At 39.3% G+C, this 20,871-nt stretch overlaps 1 protein-coding gene across 6 annotated transcripts in view; it reads left to right on the top strand.

Moving 5' to 3' along the window:
- Positions 1 to 20,871, top strand: part of tmc6b (transmembrane channel-like 6b) — a 98,248-nt gene extending 77,377 nt beyond the window's left edge. For all 6 annotated transcript variants that reach the window (XM_088000662.1, XM_088000661.1, XM_088000667.1 and 3 more), the window contains 10 exons: positions 905 to 1,080; positions 6,197 to 6,281; positions 7,967 to 8,064; positions 9,365 to 9,460; positions 9,842 to 9,917; positions 10,236 to 10,369; positions 12,755 to 12,922; positions 13,932 to 14,010; positions 16,033 to 16,131; positions 16,684 to 20,871. In XM_088000662.1, the coding sequence (XP_087856788.1) occupies positions 905 to 1,080; positions 6,197 to 6,281; positions 7,967 to 8,064; positions 9,365 to 9,460; positions 9,842 to 9,917; positions 10,236 to 10,369; positions 12,755 to 12,922; positions 13,932 to 14,010; positions 16,033 to 16,131; positions 16,684 to 16,704 (1,032 nt within the window). In that variant the 3' untranslated portion in view covers positions 16,705 to 20,871. The remainder of the gene's footprint in view (positions 1 to 904; positions 1,081 to 6,196; positions 6,282 to 7,966; positions 8,065 to 9,364; positions 9,461 to 9,841; positions 9,918 to 10,235; positions 10,370 to 12,754; positions 12,923 to 13,931; positions 14,011 to 16,032; positions 16,132 to 16,683) is intronic.

Here is a 20,871-nt window from a genome sequence, read left to right as displayed (position 1 = left end):
TTATTTTTACTACTTTTGACACTTTTATAAAACAGTGACTTCAATAAATGTATTGATGTACTTTTATGCACAAGCAATGAGTCACAGTTTGTGGCTTGAATTTTATTACAAGCTTATCCGTAAATGACCATTCATGCAAGAGTCCTTGTTCATTCTTTGGATATGGCACAAAGGAAGTGTGGAAAATGTCATAAACCACAATAGCAAAGGTTAGAGCACTTCCAAGACCTGACAGTCTGAGATTGTGTTGTAATTTGCAGTGCATGCCAAACAGCATTTATTTCTACAAAGGAAGAACTTCCTAATTCACTCTGAACGTGGAAATTTCAAGTCATTGTGATGGATGAGTAGTTTTGACTTAAGGCAGGACTGATAGCTACCACCTGAGCCTCAGCTAATTTGTTTGGTCTCTTAAGTTTAAATTAAAAGTAGAAAAAAGTATGCAATTTTATTGTCTGGGTTGCTGACTGAGAGAATACTTCAGTTTGATTGGCTGTTTACTCTACATCATGGCATCACTACAGCTGAACTTTTTTCATGCTTTCTCTTGTTAAATTGTCCACTTCCATTGTATGAACTTCAAAACGTGATAAGAATTCCTACTTTCTTCTTTCTAAGTGAAAGCAAACAGTATCTGAAATCTGTGCCAATCTGACAAAGTTTATACAAATAAATGAAAGTCTGACCTTATGGAATCTTACTCTCTCACTCTCTGTCTCTCACTCTTTGTCTTTTGCTCTCTCCCCATGAAATTAATAACTTTACAAATTTTGCAGATCCGGTTTCCAAATGATCAGGTGGCAATATGTGTTGAAGCCATGGCGATAACTATTATGTGTGCTTTAGGTTTTGAATTTCACGTAAATTGCGTTCATTAAGGTAAATAAAATATTTTATTCCTTAGGATTATTCACAAGATATCCAACAAGGAATTCCTGAGAAGCTAGTAGAGAGCAGGCTGCTAACACTTCCTTTGATTGTGTCAGTCATTAATCTCGTGATGCCCTACATTTATAATCTAATTGGGTTACTGGAAAAATATGACTTCCCACAACAACAGATCTACGTTTCCATTACCAGGTATGAGCAATTTTCCTCAAGTCTTAAATAGAAAAACACTGCTTTTCCAAAGAACTTGCATCATGTTTTATTTTTGATAAGTATCCAAATTATTTATTCAACTAAGAGGACAAAGTTTTGACGCTGGCTTAATTATATTGTTAAAAATAACAGCGGTGATCGGCATCAAGAACTAAGAATATATAACAGTGGCTAGGGGCCCTTTTGTGGTGCAGTGTTAATGTCAGTAACCCTGAATTGGGAGGCCCAAGGTCAAGTCCCACCTGCTCTAGAATAGCATCTTTGAACAGTTTGATTTGGGATATCGCTAAAATTTAAAAGAAATAACAGCAGCTAGAGTTATTGAGGCACAATAGTGATGTCACTGACTCTGAACTAGGCGGTTTGGGGTCAAGTCCCACCTCTCCAGACGTATGTCATAACATCTCTGAACAGCTGATTAGAAAGTATCTAAGAATACATAATGATGTGTCTGAGCAGCTTGATTAAAAACATTTATAAAGAAGTCTTGTGGTGCAGAGATAGTTTCCCTGCCGATTGTGTTGCCATTATCCACATAATGACAGTAGCAGCAGAAGATCAAAAGATGATTCCAAGTTTATATTTTGCCATTGCTGTCTGCTGTGAAATAGCATTGTGACGCTTGTAGTGTTGACAGTGCAGAAAAGATTGTCCAGCATTCACAAGAGAAAGAAGGGTTAATGGTTAAAATCAAACTTTTTGAGGAAAGTAGTTCCAAAAGTAGAGCTTTCTGGTCCAATGAAAACACTGGGTTACCATTAGATATAGTAGCAGAATCAAGCCATTCAGCCCATTGAGTCTGCTGCACCATTCAATCATGGCTAATATGTTTCTCAACTCCATTCTACTTCCTTCTCTTTAATCCTCTTACTAATCAAAAACCTCCTTCTGTCTAAAATACACTCAATGACTTGGCCTCCACAACCTTCTGTGGAAATTCACCACCCTCTGTCTGAAGAAATTCCTCCTCATCTTAGCTCTAAAGGGCTGTCCCTTCACTCGGAGACTGTTCCCTCTGGTCTCTGCTATTAGTAGAACCATCTTCTCCGTGTCCACTCTACCCAAGCCCCTCAGTTTGAATTAGAATCTCCTCCCCACCCCTCCCCATCCTTCTAAACTCCATGTTCTGACCTAGCATCCTCAACCGCTCCATATGTGACAAGGCCTTCATTCCTGTGATCATTCTGTGAACCTTCTCTGGACCCCCTCCAATGGCAGTACATCCTTTCTTAGATCCAGGGCCAAACTGCTCGCAATATTCCAACTATGACTTGACTACAGCCTTATATAGCATCAGCAGTACATCACTGCTGTTGTAACCTAGCCCTCTTAAAAAGGAATGCTTACATTGCATTTGCCTTCTTAACTGCCAAATGAACCTGCATGTTAACCTCAAGAGAATCCTGAACTAGGACTGCTAAGTCCTTTTACGCTTCTGATTTCTGAAGCATCTCCCCATTTAGAAAATAGTCTATATCTCCATTTCTCCTACTAAAGTGCATAACTTTACACTTTTCCACATTGTATTCCATCTGCCACATCCTTGCCCACTCTTCTAATCTGTTCAAGTGCTTTTGCAGCCTCCCCACATCTTCACACTACCTGTCCCACCACCTACTTTGTTGCTCAGTTTGCAGAGGGACACAAATGTCCTCAGATTATTAATGTATGACATCAACAGTTGTGGTCCAAATATGGGCCCCTGCGGAATTCTACTAGTCACTGGCTCCCATCCTACCAGTCAGCCAATCCTTTCTCCATACTAGTACCTTGATCCTAACACCACGAGCTCTTACCTTATTTATCATCCTCCTGTATAACACCTTGTCAAAGGTCTCCTAGAAATCCAAATAGATCACATCCACTGGTTTTCCTTTGACTAACTTGTATGTTATCTCCTCAAAGAATTCTAACACATTTTATAAATTTTATAAATGCCCTCTAGTTCTGGACTCCCGACCCCAGGGAAAAGGCTTTGTCTATTATCTTTTCCATGTCCATCATGATTTTATAACCTCTATGAGGCCACCCCTCAGCCTCCCATACACCAGGGAGAAATGCCCCAGCCTATTCAGTCTCTCCCTATAACTCAAGCCCTCCAATCCTGGCAAAATCCTTAAATCTTTTCTACTGTTTTCCAATTTAACAACATCCTTCCTATAGCAGCACAACCTTAGTTGAATGCAGTATTTCAAATGTGGCCTCAACTGTGTCCTGTACAGCCACAATGTGACATTCCAACTCCTATTCTCAATGCACAGACCAATGAAGGAAAGTATGTCACATGTCTTCTTCACTACCCTGTCAACTAGCAACTCCACTTTCAATGAACTGTGCACCTGTACCACTAGGTCTCTTTGTTCTGCAATACTCCCCAAGGCCCTACCATTAAGTAAATAAGTCCTGCCCTGATTTGCCTTTCCAAAATGCAATACCTCACATTTATCTAAATTAAACTCCATTGGCTACTCCTCTGCCCATTGGCTCATCTGATCAAGGCCCCGTTGTACTCGAAGATAATTTCTTACTCTCCACCACACCACTTACTTTGATGTCATCTACAAATTTACTCACCATATTCATATTAAAATCATTTATGTGAATGACAAAAAAAGGTGAACCCAGCACCGATCCTTGTGGCAGACTGCTGGTCACAGGCATCCAGTCTGAAAAGCAACTCTTTACCACCACCCTCTGTCTCCTGCCCTCAAGCCAATTTTGTATCCAATTGACTACTTACCATGGATCCCATGTAATCTAATCTTCTAATCAGACAACTATGTGGAACTTTGTCAAGTGCTTTGCTGAAGTCTATATGGACTACTGCTCTGCCTTCATCAATTTTCTTTGTCACCTCTTCAAAAAACTCAATCATGGAATGAGCTGCCCGAGAAAGTGGTGGAAGCTGGTACAATTACAACATTTAGAAGGCATTGGATGGGTATATGAATAGGAAGGGTTTAGAGGGATATGGGCCAAATGCTGGCAATTGGGGCGAGATTAATTTGGATACCTGGTCAGCACGGACGAGTTGGACTGAAGGGTGTTTTTGTGCTGTCCACCTCTATGAATCTATGAGATTAGTGAGACACGCTTTTCCACTCACAAGGCCATGTTGTCTATTCCTAATCAGTCCTTGCTTTTCCAAATAAATGTTAATTGTGTCCCATTGAATCCCCTCCAACAACTGACCTATCACTGACTGAAGGGTCACTGGTCTATAGTTCCCTGGATTTTCCTTAGTCATTCTTAAATAATGGCAACACATTAGCCAAACTCCAGTCTTTTGGATCTCCCCCTTGGCTATCAATGATAGCAATCTCTTAGCAAGGGGCCCCACAATTTCTTCCCTAGCTTCCCACAAAGTTATGGGAAATACCTGATCACGTCCTGGGGATTTATCTACTTTTAAGACCTTCAGCACCTCCTCTTCTGTAAAATGGAATATTTTCAAGACCTCACTATTCATTTCCCCAAGTTCCCTAGCTTCCAAGTCCTTCTGCACAGTAAATACTGATGTGAGATAATCATTTAATATCTCTCCCATCTTTTGTGTTCCACACATAGACAGTCTTGTTGATCTTGAAGGAGCCTATTCCCTCCCTAGTTATGTTTTTGCACTTAATGTAATGAGAGAATCGCTTTGGATTCTCCTTAACTCTATTTGCCAAAGTGATTTAATGTCCTCTTTTTGCCTTCCTAATTTCCCACCCATGTGTACTCCTCCTACCATTATATTCCTCTAAGATTTCATTTGACCCCAGCTGTCTGTACCTGACATATGTTGTAAGTACATTGGCAAGATCAGATGGTAGTTGCTTATTGAATAATAGCAATGAATTTTAAAATGGTACTAAAATTTTCTATGGCATTAAGCTACAGAGGAATTTCCTCAATAACTAAATTATTGTATGACATTTAAATTAGGAGGTGCATTAAGTATTAACCTTGGATTCATAGAATCCCAACAATGTGGAAAGACGCCATTCAGACAATGACCTAAGGCTGAAATTGAACCCAAGTTCCTGGTGCTGGGAGGCAGCAGTGCTAACCACTGAGCCACTGTGCTGCCCATTACAGGTGTAGAAGATTCTAGATTTCGAGGCTTATTTCAGAGATCTGAGCACACAATCTCAGCTGAAGCTCATGTGAAAAGCGATGTTATCTTGCTTGTAGGACATGATGATGTTCAAGCAAGATACAAAATGGGGGACCCTGACTGCACAATCACATGGTGCTTGTTAAAGATGTCACTGTTCCAACAAAGAGTGGGGAAGTTCTTCTAGCATCCAATCAACATTTAATCCTAAACTAATATTACCCAATCACTTAACATTGTTATTTGTAGAATATTGCAGTGTGCAAATTGATGCTCAAAAAATTCAAGTTCAACTCTTTCTTCCAAAACACTTAACTTTCTGCAACAATTATGAAATTATTTTAATGCAGTCCAAATTGGTAACAAAACCACCATGTGGAAATGATATGTAGAATAGCACACATCAGTCACTATTATTCAATGACCCAGAGCCAACTTCAGAATATGCAGTAAATCATTTAGTGTAAATTTTACAATGGATTGGTTTGTAAAACAGACAATTCATTTTGTTCGAGCTGGCAAATCCAGACTAGGTGCCCACTCGAGACTCTGGTTTTACCTTGTGTAGAAACAGTACAGAGAGGTGGTGACCTTGAGGTATTATCACTTGATTGTTCATCCAGAGATCCAGATAATGTTCTGGTGACCCAGATATGAATCCCACCACAGCAGTTGGTGGAATTGGAATTTAATTTTTAAAAATCTGAATTGAGTCTAATGATGACTGTGAATCCACTGTCGGAAAAATCTCATCTGGTTTACTAACGTCCTTTTAGGGAAGGAAACTGCCATCCTTACCTGGTCTGCACTACATGTGACTCCAGACCCACAGCAGTATGCTTGACGTTTGACTACCCTCTGAGCAAATAGTGATAGACAATCAATACTGGCCTAGCCCATAATATGTTTTTTTTTAAAGTAGAGTCTGCTGCATTTCAGCTGTGCTGCTGGATATATATATCTTCATGATGATATTATGATATTGTTTTCACACAGAAATCTGCTTTTGAAGTTAGCCATTTTAGGACCACTTTGTTTCCACTGGATGGGAAATAAGTTAAAAGAGACAGCAGAAATACCAGTAAGTAAAACTACCAGGAGTGCAGTAAACCAAAATAATATGGAGGCTTCTACAAAATCCATTTGAATGTTTTTGACAGAGGGCTGGATATTATGTTTTCCTATTGGGCAGCTATCTGGCTGAGGTGATGAGGTGGAAGGGGAAGCACGTGAAGTATGTCAGGGGATTGATCCACCACTCTCCTACCCTGCCCTGAGTTCACCCCTACAATTAATTTAATATATTTATTTGTCTGTGCATAGTGGACAGGCAGCCAATTACAATGCCTGCCCACTTGGCACAGACAAATAATTTTAAGGTCAGTTTTGCTTGTTAACAATTGACCTCAGTAATATGCTGCCTGTGCCCTAAAACGGTTGGTGTGGGCAGTTAGACAAAAGTAGGCAGATTGTTTGTTTATTAAAGCCCTAGAAGGGTGAAGTGTGCAGGGAGGATTCCTGTGCTTGTTGGGTGTATAACATAACCCTCCAAGATGCCACACCCTCTTCCTTCCATACTAACTGCTTTTGAAGCAAGGCCCCACCATCACTAACAACCTCACCCCACTGACTTCTGGGATCCTTTCTTGTCTTAAAGGCCTAGACTAGCTGTCTTTGGCAGCCACAACACTTGTGTTCTCCTTCCTGCTGCCATGGCAATGCCCATTACTTATCCTAGGTGCTGCCATGGCTACTGGAACTGCAAGACAACTGGGTTGGTCGGTACCTCCTGAAGTTGAGGCTTCCTCCCACTGAGCAAGTCCCATTGTTAATCTATTTTGGTTGTTGGTCCACAGTGGGTTACGGCCATGGGGGTGAGCCACTTCCATTTATATAAGCTTCCATCCGTGAAGAGAGGGGATTGGGGTAGCAGTCTGCTACCCAGTATCATTATTGAACATTGTTATCCTTACTTCAACTTTAAGAGTACACAAGTGACTTGATCACGTAGACATCAAAATGTCATATTCACTGGGACACATTTTATTTTTTTCATCACAATTCATCCTTTATTTTTAGATTATAGAATAGCACCATGTTTAACTTGAGCTGGGTGTTGAAATGTGGACGTATTTTTAATTGTTGATTGTTTTTTAAACCATAATGTCTTCACCATTGTCATAAAGCAGCAGCTTCATTGAGGTGATGTTGACCTGGTTTGTCTAATTCCTTCCGATTCCATCCGAACATTTTAAATAATGTTGCGAGGTGAAACAAAAATGCTGTTGTTGGAATGTTTTAATCTTCAGGGGGCATTGGAACATAGGGTTTAGGAGTAGGAGTCACCCATTTGGTCCTACGAGCCTACTCTGCCAGTCAATATGATTAAGAGCTTTCTGGCTTTGGAGTCCACAGGAAAGTAATGCTTTATTAAGGCTCTATTTGAATCACGACCAGGGTCCAGGTTCACTTTAACTATGCTTTTTAATATGAACTCCTAGACTACCTGACAAAATCTATTTTGTAGAGGATGGTTCAGTGATTAATTTTACATCTTTTACATAAACATATAAATTAGGATCAGGAATTCTGAATTCTGACTAGCCATCTGTAATATTAAACAATTGGTCTTGGAATGTCTTATTTGTCATTATTTAATATTTGAAGATAGTATGCATTCAGAACTTGGATCATGAATTTTGTGTTTGTGTTTTTGTGATGTCAAACATTTAACCATCAGTCCCTTGTTTGTTTTTTTTGTCTCAGTGCTGGGAGACGTTCGTAGGGCAAGAAATATATCGTTTGCTGGTGGTAGATTTTATATTCATTATACTGGATACAGTTTTTGGAGAATATGTCTGGAGGTGGGTGTTAACTTCATGAGAAGATTTGTTTTATCTATTAATAATTACCTATGCTGTTTTAACAATCTATGGACCATGGAGAAAGTGCGGACTGCAGCTGCTGGAGATCAGAGTCAAGAGTGTGGTGCTGGAAATTTGTCAAGTGTGTGTGCAAAATGTTGATTCTCCTGCTTCTTGAATACTGCCTGACCTGCTGTGCTTTTCCAGCACCACATTCTCGAATCTATGGACCATGCCAACTTTTAACAAATTGTGATATCAAACGTACACCTAGAGGCACATAGAGATGGCCAAGGGTATTACGTTTACTGTTTTCATTTTCTATCTTTCACTGAGATGTACCTTTCCTTTGAAATAATTAAGTGCCACTAACAACTGAATCTTTAATTATCATTACCAGCTCTGGTTCCTTTTAGTCATGTTAGTAGTTCACCCGTGCTTCATTATCTTGTGGAGTTTGTATTACCTCAAAGCAGAACTCTAATGTTGCACCCAGTTTAGACAAACATTGAAAATAGATAATTAAGTGTTTTACAGTAAAATCTGAATTATTGTTTCCCTCTAAGCTACTGTCCCTTAACAGCCACAGTCCTGCTGCTCCTAAGAAAGTAGCCTGCCTAATCTATCCAAAAGCAAAACACTGCAGTTGCTGGAAATTAGACTATAACAATTAGAAATAATCAGCTGTGTCTAGCATTATTTGTGGAGAGAGAGAAACAGTGTTAATGTTTCTGAACTGTTCCGGTGAAAGATTGCAGAACTGAAATGTTAATTTTGTTTCTCTCTCTGTGAATCTTTCTAGTTTCCAACCTCTTCCTACCATGACCTTTAGCTACAAGAATGGTCTGAGTGAGCTGGCTTTACCTTCCTTCTCTTCAGTCCCAGGGAGTGAGAAGAGAGTTGCTCTGGACTTGGCTCTGTGCTTCATTCTGGTTAGAGCGATGAGCATCAAACCTGATTTCCACTGTGCCACAATGCTTCGTACCTATACTGCAAACAAAATGTTGCTTCTTTCAACAATTGATAATTTTAAAAAGAGATACATTAATGGTTACAGGAATGTGATACAAACTTTTAGTGTGTTTAGCTGCTGGCCTTCTCTCAGATTAATGGAAAAACTTGTCAAAGCATCCTGAGCAAACCTGGAGACTGAGTTAAAAGGTTAATTATTGATTGCCATGCTGTCCTATCCTTGTTTGTTGATTGATCTTTTAACATAGAAGTGAAAGCAGTTCTATAAGTTGAGAGAGTCAGCTACCAAAGTATTGTAATCACTGTTTCTCCTTCCTTCACTCCCCAGGGTCATTTGCATTAAACTGCTGAAAAGGAAGAGAAAACCTGAGTTTGACATTGCCAGAAATGTTTTGGATTTGATCTTTGGACAGACGCTCACTTGGTAATAATCAGGCTATGTTTGATCAGGCTATGTTTGATGTTGAACCATTAACAGCGCCACCTATTGAGAACCTTCACCAGTACCATCACAATAGTATCCTCCCCATTTCCCAGAATGTGTACTCTCATGTGAGCACTGGATTGGACCTGACTGTGATGGTCCCTACATACAAATATGTGAGAATCACTCACTCACTGGCTGGGTTCGCGAAGTGAGCACAGTTACTTTGGCAACATATTAATCAGCTGTCGATTCTATGCAGCCGTAACAATGGAGAATTTATGCTTAAGAAGGGAAAAGATCGGAGGGAGAGCAAGAGAGCAACAAGAGGCAACAGACACGTGATGAGCTTCATTTAATTCATTACCTTCTACTTTGTAGGTTGGGCCTCGTGTTCGTACCACTCCTGCCTGCAATTCAAATGATCAAATTTATTGTTATCTTCTATATTAAAAAGGTAATTTTCACATTTATGAAGTGACTGAAAACTATAAGATATAAGGGAAAGAGCTTAGTCCATTTTAGAAATTCATTTTGTCCCCAAGTCTGTTGGTTGAGTTAGGATAAGATTTAATGTTTACCCTTCATAAACCAAATAGGCATCATCATTGGCAGCCTTTATACATATTTTGAGTATATGTACTCTTCAGCAAGTTGCTTGGGAACCAGAACTTGACCAGCTGTTACTAAACATCCAGTGAATCATTTAATATGTGAAAAATGATCACTACAGTACACCAGCTATCTATTAATAAAACTGTTGGGTCTTTTTCAGCTCAGCTTAATGAAGAACTGTCAGCCTCCACACAAACTCTGGCATGTATCTCATATGATGACTATCTTTATTAGCCTGCTGTGTTTCCCATCGTTCCTTGGAGCCACTGTTGTTTTTTCTTACACTGTGTGGTAGTAAGTATCTGCATAGTTAATTGTGTGGCCAAATTCTTGTGAAACTGAGGATTCAGCAGATTATAGAGTGTTTGTTTTTGGTTCTTGCTGCTAGTCATCTCTATACATTCTGGGACAAATGTTTTAATGGAGTCAAGAAGTTTCTAATGCTGTCAACACTACGGTGTGTTTACTAGCATGTTAGCTGAAGTTTTGCTTCTAAACTACCCAATTGTATGGATTGTCCAACAAGTCTTACAAAATGAACATTTTCCATGATGAATTACAGAACTGTAAATGTGACAGGATGGGAGATGGTAGTGCTGAAAATGTGTTGCTGGAAAAGCGCAGCAGGTCAGGCAGCATCCAAGAAGCAGGAGAATCGACGTTCAGGCATGAGCCCTTCTTCAGGAATGTGTTGCACTTTTCCAGCAACACATTTTCAGTTCTGATCTCCAACATCTGCAGTCCTCATTTTGTCCTGGGAGATGGTAGTGTCATGGTAATGTCACTGGACTAGTCATCCAGAGGCCCAGATTGATGGATGCAAATTCAGATCCAAGACCTGAAAAGGAATACTGGAAATAAAAAATAGTATTAACGAACATGAAGCTATCATTGTGGTATGGTTTCATTAATGTCCTTGTTCGGGAAGGAAATCTTACCTTGTCTGGCCTGTATGTGACTCTCGGATACATGATAATTTGTTTGACTCTCAACTGCTCTCTGAAATGGCCCAATAAGCCGCTCAATCCAAAGGCAATCTGGGACTGGCAACAAATGGCTTTGCTGGTGACGGGCACGTTATATAATAATTTTAAACATCCATGTTCTGTTAATTTGAAGCTATGGGCTTCAGTACAGTAAGGCAGAGTATGGTGGCTGTGAAATTTTTGCTGTTATGGTACTTGCCTGTTATTTAGCCTATCTTTACTATATACAGATCCTAATTTAAAGGCTACTTATCGACGGGTTGAGAATATCAATGCAAAAGTGTCACTTGTCCAGCCATTTATCTGCTCAATTAAACAATCAGGAATTACAGATAAGAGGAAGACCCTGTCATATTCCTTTACCAAGGAACACTGATACAATGTGAACCAAAAGTGATTCCAATTTCAATTAAGAATTATTGTTCAAGTGGATTTAACTGTAAATGTGCAGTCATAGAGATGTACGGCACAGAAACAGACCTTTCGGTCCAACCCGTCCATGCCAACCAGATATCCCAACCCAATCTAGTCCCAACTCCCAGCACCCGGCGCATATCCCTCCAAACCCTTCCTATTCATATACCCATCCAAATGCCTTTTAAATGTTGCAATTTGTACCAGCCTTCACCACTTCCTCTGGCAGCTCATTCCATACATGTACCACCCTTTGCGTGAAAACGTTGCCCCTCAGGCAACATTTCCTAGGACCTTACGATTAAGTGTATAAGTCCTGCTAAGATTTGCTTTCCCAAAATGCAGCACCTCGCATTTATCTGAATTAAACTTCATCTGCCACTTCTCAGCCCATTGGCCCATCTGATCAAAATCCTGTTGTAATCTGAGGTAACCTTCTTCGCTTTAACTCCCCCTCCCACTCCGCCAAGGACATGCAGGTCCTTGGCCTCCTCCATCGCCAGACCATGGCAACACGACGCCTGGAGGAAGAGCGCCTCATCTTCCGCCTAGGGACCCTCCAACCACAAGGGATGAATGCAGATTTCTCCAGCTTCCTCATTTCCCCTCCCCCCCACCTTATCTCAGTCCCAACCCTCAGACTCAGCACCGTCTTCTTGACCTGCAATCTTCTTCCCGACCTCTCCTCCCCCAACCCCCTCTCTGGCCTATCACCCTTACCTTAACCTCCTTCCACTTATCACATTCCCAATGCCCCTCCCACAAGTCACTACTCCCTACTTTTTATCTTAGCCTGCTTGGCACACCTTCCTCATTCCTGAAGAAGGGCTTATGCCAGAAACATCGATTCTCCTGCTCCTTGGATGCTGCCTGACCTGCTGTGCTTTTCCAGCAACATATTTTTCAGCTCTGATCTCCAGCATCTGCAGTTCTCACTTTCTCCTAACCTTCTTTGCTGTCCACTACACCTCCAATTTTGGTGTCATCTGCAAACTTACCAACTATATATCTCTTATGCTCACATCCAGATCATTTATATAAATGACAAAAAGTAGAGGACCCAGCACCGATCCTTGTGGCACTCCACTGGCCACAGGCCTCCAGTCTGAAAAACAACCCTCCACCATCACCATGTCATTATGCAAGTTAGAATAAAATGTGGTGTATAGTGACTGAGCCAAATGCCATCTCCCACTTTTCATATTCTTTTGATTTTTACTGTCTTGAATTTTCACATGACTAAGTTTTATTGCCTGTTTTTGATTTTATTTTAAATTAGCATAAAGCCATCATCATCTTGTGGCCCCTTCCGATCACTGGCAACTATGAGTGATTCTATAACAAACTGGGTCCAAAAACTGGATGAGAACGGTTCTAAATTTTTTAAGTATTCGTGGATCTTTGTGAGAAATCCTTTCATCTTTTTCTTGGCATCAGGATTCCTACTGTAAGTTTTCAATTATTTTAATAAATTCTCAATTCTAAAATGTTTCTCTGTATTCTACAATAAATATGGAAATTGCTGATAAAGCTCTAAAAATGTTGGAGAGAGCTGATGAGTATTGATAAGCATCTACCTGTATTGGTTAAAGTAATAACATTGCCTTATCGAACATCAATGGTCAAATGAGAAGACAAATATCTTTAAATGCTGATGCTTTCATTAGTGGAACATTGTATCCTTGTTTTGTGCAACATATCCAAAGAGAATCTTGAGGTAATATTTATTTTTGGTATTTATGGTCTCCTTAAGCTGTCTCTCAATGGCCGAGAACTGACTTTTTTGCATTTAACTGAGATTTTGAGAGCACCCAAACAAATACATTACAACTAAATAAATAGCCTCTCCTACCCAACCTCTCAGAAAGTTGACAGTACACGAATCCTGAGGTACATGATTGAAGTGAGATTTTATTAGTGTAGAAATCTTCTTGATACAGGGTGCTGAGGCCATTGAGTTCACTTACAGGGTTCATGAATAACCATCTAACATTTGAGCAAAGATTGATAGCTTCATGAAGGAAATGAAAACAAGGGTATGGGAACAGGGTGGACAATGTGATTTGAGCTATGTGTTTGCATGCAAAATGAACACCAACTATAAATATTTGGACTGAATTACTGAATTGGATGTGATAATGTCTGTGTATTTCGAAAGGTTGCAAAAGAAAAATGATATTTAGGGATGTTAGCAAATCAATGATTTGTCCACAGGCAAAAAAAATGTAAGGATACATTTCGATAAGATATATAAATACCTACGTTTATCAAATCTATTATATTTTGTATGTCATACCTTCTGCAATTATCCTTCTAAATCTGGGGATAAATAAATTGAACAGTTCTTGGGGCTTGCAACTTTTAAACCTGGAATCTGCCCAGTTTATTGTTATGTGCAGATTAAAGTACAGTATTGTGATTTTGTTTAAATTTCACATTCTAATTTTCTCTTTCAGAATATTGATTTATTTTCATTGTCAAGTTGTGGATGGTCAAAGAAAAGTAATTAAGTTATTAAACGAACAAATTGCAAATGTAAGTACCTGAATTTGTGTTTGATTTACATTTGTTTGTGTTCCTTATCTTATAAAGGTGAATAACCTACCTCTCATTAAAGTGGTTATTTACTTGGAATGAATATAGTGAACGCCAAAATGGTGGCAAAGATGCGAACATGCGCAAATGATGCTGGTGACATTACATCACCACAACAAAGCCTTTCTCACTGTGCACATGCTTTGTTTACTTGATGGTTTCCATGGTGGAGACCCATGCTCAGGTGCAGTCCCCAGCAGTGGTTAGAGTATGGATAGTGTGAGCTCTGGCAGTAAATGATCACTTGTTTGCCAGATTCATAATCGGTGAGTTTTTGGCCAGGCAGAGGGTGGACCAGCTTCGGAAATGCACTGCTGCTGCTAACACAAGACAGGAAAAGATATCAGTTCCTGTTTCTCTCTTCCCTCACAGCCTGCTCAGAGGAGCTGCTGAGACTGGCAAAAGGTTGGGAGTGGCTGGTTCATGCTTGGAAGCATTATCATTCGCCGGTTCTGCCCAGATTTGTTTCTGGTAACTGCTCTTCTGTCACTTTCCAGTGACGTGGCTCTGAAACCTTTCTGTTCCTGTGTAGTGACTATGTAACTTAGCAGTGGTGTTGACAACAAATGCAGCCTTATTTATTTGGCATGGATGAAAGCTCAAATCCAAAATTTACTGTCAGTGAACATACAAATCTTGTATTAAATTCATGTACAAATCATTTAAATGGAATTATTGACATTGCTGTGTCAGTGAAAATGGGAGGAGAGAATTTGGTCAGAAATTGTTAAACCTTTGTACAGTGTGTTATTAACATTCTATTCAGTTTCTTCACATTGAAAAGTTGAATTAAAAGGCGTAGAAATGTTACACAAAACAGAACATTAATGATTTGATGTTGTGGAAATATGGTTCTGCTTTCAGATGATTTGATAGTGCGTTCATCCCTTTATGTCTGTGCTGGTTTATTTAAGAGCACCAACTGTGCAGTTCCACTCCCCCAATCTTTCCTTTTGAGCCCTGCATGATTTTCTTTCCTGAGCATGTACACAATTCCCTGTTGAAGACTACAATTGAATTATCTTTCACTACCTTGTCGGCCAGTACTATCCAGAGAATAACTCACAGTTTCAGAAACAAAGTTCCCTTCCCCTCCACTCCACTCCTTCATCCAATTATCTGAAGTCCGTGTCTTCAGTTTACTGGCTACGTGCCAGCAGAAACAGTGATTTACTCTACCATAATGTTAAAATTTGAATACTTCCATAAAGCTCTTACATCTCCAAGTTAAATTATATTTCCAAGTGAAGGCTTTTTAAAGAATTGATTTCCTTAATAAATTGGGTATGGTGGTCAGTGTTTATTGTAAATGCAAGCATCCACCCCCTACCACCCACGCCATGAATCCAGTCCTTCCACCACTGACACTTAGTAGCAGCAGTGCGTACTATCTCCAAGATGCACTTCAGAAATTCAACGAAGATCCTCAGACAGCACCTTCCAAACCTACGAACACTTCCATCTAGAAAGACAAAGACAGCAAATACATGGGGACACCGCCATCTTCAAGATCCCCTCCAAGCCACTGATCATCCTGATTTAATAAAGGATGATCTTTCAGTCGCTGGGTCAAAATCCTGGAATTCCCTCAAGGGCATTATGGGGATCAACCCGCAGCAGGGAGATTGCACAGTTCAAGAAGGCGGCTGACCACCACCTTCTCAAGGATGCCTGGGATAGGAAATAAATGCTGGCCAGCCTGCGGTGCCTACATGCCACAAAATGAATAAATGAAAAAATATACTTCCAGCCTTTACAATAAAAAATCAAGGAACTTTGTCATTAGATAGTAAAAAAAAAATCTCTGTTATCATATCCGACTTGGAGTTTTTTCAGTCCATGCTGATCTCAGCCAGAATTTATTAAGAGTAGTTTTGCACAGGTAACTGATATTTACCGGTTCCTTATTTAATTTTTAACATACCGTTTCAATACATAATGAACTGATTTTTTTTGGTGCAGGAGGGAGAAGATAAGAAGTTTCTTATTGATAAACTCCAAGACTTCAACAGGAAGAAATTTAAATTTCAAAAGAAGAGACTCACACAAAGGGAAAATGAGGTAACAAAATTTGCTTTCTACATATGTTGCTCAGTCATGCTGTGTGCACACTGCCCTGGGCCCAGCAATTTATATTCTACATGACAACAGTGACTTGCATTTCAAAACTGACTGTGAAAGGCCTTGAAAAGTGTCAGAAAAATGCAAGCATTCAGAATAAATTAATTCGAGAGAAGGTGATGTGAAGTTAGTTTATTTAGATTCATTTTCAACTCTGCAGTTGAGACAGCTACCATAACTAGCGCAATGTTCATTCCAAAGCTGATGCCACCAATGTTCCACCTATCCATTAGGGGAGGTTTTTATCCCAACAGAATTTGATTCTTTGTCTGAAAGGTAAAAATGAAAAGTCTGTTGGGTTGATGGGCTGCACCACCCAGTTCCCCTAAACTGCTGAATTTCTTTTTTTTAAGAAATCTTTATTATTTAAAAGAATATCATTTTGCACAACAACAGCTAGTAATTCTGATAGTTAATGAACAGTACTTGGTTTGCAAATTGCTGGTTTTTTAAATGTATTGGTGTTCATTTCTGTATCTGTCTTTTGAATAGGTCTATTCAGACAATTACTAGAAGGAAAGAAGATACCAGTTTTTCTTCTGGTTGTGTTGACAGAACTAACAAGACCAAAATAGTGAAGCAGCTGATATGACTTGATTCTGTGAATTATTAAGGGATGCCTGGAATTGTATCTTTTTTTTTTAATGAGTCATTTGGCTGTCTACACTAAGTTGTAAAGATGCAGCATGTTAAACAAAACTGGAGTCACTGCAGCAGCAAAAAAATTGCATAATGTGATATCCACTTCATAGCATCTTTCAATATGATATTACAAACTGATTTTTACTTCTTCACATTTTGCTTTGTTGGACTTTAATTCTCTGTAAGTTGTCTTCCAGGTTTGACTTGTGTCTTTTCTTGGATGCAAATATCAGTCAGAGAAGAAATCTGCTGCAACTCCTTGGGAGTTTCCATGTTGAATCACTTTATGAATTGTATAAGTGATTATTTCCTTGTTGACAGAAATACAGCTCTACCCATATTTCCCTCCAAGAGCATTGATTGTGCTGTTGTGGAATTATGCAGCAGCAAGTATTCACACATCAATGTGTCACTGAAATATAAAGCAAAAGACTGTGTAACAATTATAGGTCAATTGTAAACATTCTGCCTTTCTTATTTATAATGTGGATGGCAATTCACTTAACAGTAGCCTAAAATAACCTTCAGCTTTCAAAGTAACATGCAGCATTAAGAATTAATTTAACTTCCACAGGTATAATTTGTAATTATAAATGCAGATATTGTATGCTGACTTCAAAGTGACCAAGAACAAAAGACAGATTTTTAAAAAACATTTCCTTAGTTTACAGTAAAAGGAGCCAATTAGTTGCTCATGTTTTTGTTCCTTAAAATTCAGAATCTAGCTTTAACATGACTAAACCCCACTTTGTAGTATGTGGAGACCAGGCTAACTAGAGATGGACAATATCGTCACAGAAGTCTGTGAATTTTGTGACTTGAGCTGTTGAATATCATATGAAGAGTCATCAGAAATTCTTTGTATTCACTGAAAGAAAGAAAATGCTCTTTTCAAAGTGCTGCAACTCGGATATGTAATACCCCCAGTTTGGGAACTTCCAGATACTTAAACTTCTTTTATTTTCAAGTATTGATCCATCAACTTCAGGTGAACTGTTGACTTTCTGAGCCAGAGAGTGAAAATGTTTGGTTTATTTATAAGGCATTGTTACAACCAGATTAGGAAGTGTGATGTGATTCCATGTCCCACTCCTTTGCTGGTCACAGCAATTTTTTAAAAGAAGTGTGATTGTATTGCCAATTATACACATCAGGTTGTAGATAGCACAATATAGTCAAGTCATCCAGGTTCTTAAGTAATAAATAGAGAACTAATTTATGTCAAATAAAACCCACTTGAGTAAATATATGTAGCTACCCTGTTTGAAAACTAACACACATGCATACTTCCAAGTCTAGGAAAGCAAAAAAGAACACTGTAAAGTGTAATCTTAAAAGTACTTGGCCAAGTGACAGATAATGTCATGAAAAAGAAGATGCACAGTTTATTACAGATGGCGGTCTGAGGCCAAAATCACTTTTGCCACAAGCTGTTGGTACTTGGATTTCTTCCTGTATTGGTTTTAGCTGGAAGAATTCAATTGTTCATGGAAACAGCAGGGGCAGTTTCAGACATCTCCTTTTGGGAACCGTGTGCTTGTGGTGATGAACCTTTCAAATGGGTTTTCAACTGTCACACTTTTGAAAGGGTTTTGGAGAAAATGTGGAGGGCCAAATTTATTACGCATGAAGCAAGTTATCTCAGATTGTCAAATCTAATCTCTAGCTTCACCACAAAATGGATCAGATGACCGCTGTCATAAAACATTTTAGACTTGACATCTCTGAACAAGCAGCTTGTCCACTTTGCAAATACATCATTTGCAAATCAGGTGGCACAGTGGCTCAGTGGTTAGCACTGCTGCCCTGCAGCACCAGGGACCTGAGTTCGATTTCAGCCTCTGGTGACTGTCTGTGTGGCGTTTGCACATTCTCTCTGTATCTGCATGGGTTTGTTCCAGTTTCCTCCCACAATCCAAAGATGTGCAAGTTAGGTGAATTGGCCAAGCTAAATTGCCCATAGTGTTCAGGGATATGTAGATTAGATGTATTAGTCAAGGTAAATGTAGAGTAATAGTAGGGGAATGGGTCTGGGTTACTCCTCAGAGGGTCAGTGTGGACTTGTTGGACCCAAGAACCTGTTTCCACACTGTAGGGATTCAATGATCATTGTTGCTGTTACATCCAGTCTCCTTTGATTTGCAATGTGTTCCTTCTAAAACAGCCAAGACTTGAGTTTGTTTTTATTTATTCATGGGATGTAGGCATTGCTGGCTACATTGTTGCCCAGAAGGCAGGTAAGAGTCAACTACATTGCTGTGTGTCTGGAGTCACGTGTAGGCCAGACCAGGTAAGGATAGCAGTTTCCTTCCCTAAAGGACATGAGTGAACAAAATAGCTTTTTCTGACAATCAACTTTGGATTCAGGGCCATCATTAGACTTTTAATCCTGGATTTATTTTTAAATTGAATTGAAATTCCACATTTGCCTTAGCGGGATTCGAACCTGGGTTCCCAGAACATTACTCTGGGTCTCCGGATTAGCAGTCCAATGAAAATACCACAAGGCCATCACCTCCCCTGTATATCCAGTCATTGATATTCTAAATTAATATTTCAATTATACCTTCATAACAGTATTATGACCTGCTCTGTGTTGTAAATACTGTGCTGTAGCACATTTTCAGAAATTGGATTTTGTGTTACTTTTTGTTGTTAATGTGTATTTTGAGTGTAGCCCAAGGATCCCTCCTTGGCCTCCTACCCATTTCTTATCCACAGACTGCCTCTCAGTGGTATCAACTGAAAACATACTCCACTTTCACAAAAATGCTGACAACACCCAGCTCTACCTCATTCAACCTTTCACTATCTCTCAGCTGTTAAACTGTCTATCTGACATCTAGTACTACATAAGCTGAACCTTTCTCCAGCTAAATGTTGGGAAGATAATAACCATTGTCTTCAGTTCTTGTCATAAACTTTGTTCCCTAGCCACTTACTTCATCCTCTCCTTAGTGACTATTGGTCCTTGAATCAGACTGTTTGTAACCTTGGTGACCTTTGACACTGAGACGATCCTCTTATCACATATTAGTGCCCCACTATGATTAATTACTTCCACTGTAAAATAGCCCAATTCCTGCTGTGCTACAGCCTGTCTGTTTCCAAAACTCACATCCAATAATTGTTATTCCTATTCTGGACGGAAGTCTCAGTCACTGATTTCCCCACCTCATTGACTTACTCTCACCTCCAGTTAAGTAATATCTCAGTTTGAAAATCTCCACTTTGCATTCAGATCCCTGGATATTCTCATCGACCTATCTCTCTCATCTCCTCCAACCCCAAGACAGTCAGGGTTCTCTGGACCTCGCTAATTCTGAAATCCTAAACATCCTTGATTTCAATTGTTACGCAATTGCTGACCATGCATTTAATATTCAACTTTAAACTCTTTAATTCCCTCCCTCACCTCCTCCACCTCACTACCTGTGTTTCTTCTGACAAGACCTGGCGTAAAACCTACCTGTTTGACCTGTTTATGGTCATCCATCATAACATCTCCTTATTTGGGTTTGATAATGTTGCAAAAAGGAGACAAGAAGTTGAAACTTTTTATTTTGCTCTTGTCAGAAGTAAGATGTAAGAAACAGAGTGCCCAAATGGGAGATACCCATTGGGTCCCGTTAAGTGGGAAGTGACATTGATTTGAAAAGCGAGTTCGCACTTATACTAGGGTCAGATAACCCCTTCTTATGAAACTTAGCATGGAATTTTTCTGGATCATGTAATTAATGCTCATAGTTTCAACAGAATGTAAAATTGTCTGGTTTCAATATGTTTTACTGTTTATTTATATAAAAGATGAAATAAAACAATTTTGCTTGTTTGGTATTGAGTTACCGTAAGACAAGGAATAAGGCTTCACACTGACTAAGCAAACTATGACTTTATTTAATACTAACTGTGACATGTTCACTGTTGCCAAGTACCATGGTGTTCTATTGAATTCAATTTGTACACATTTGTATTATGAAAATGGCCTGAATTATTAAAATGTACTGAAACTTGAAAAATGCATTGCTTTTTTGTATG

Source organism: Chiloscyllium plagiosum, unplaced genomic scaffold, assembly GCF_037043375.1.
Source record: "Chiloscyllium plagiosum isolate Xiang-an unplaced genomic scaffold, Cpla_swu_hap1 HiC_scaffold_25, whole genome shotgun sequence".
Classification (NCBI taxonomy): Eukaryota; Metazoa; Chordata; class Chondrichthyes; order Orectolobiformes; family Hemiscylliidae; genus Chiloscyllium; species Chiloscyllium plagiosum.
The sequence above is the reverse complement of the archived record's forward strand: the minus strand, read 5'-3'. Positions and strand labels throughout refer to the sequence as shown.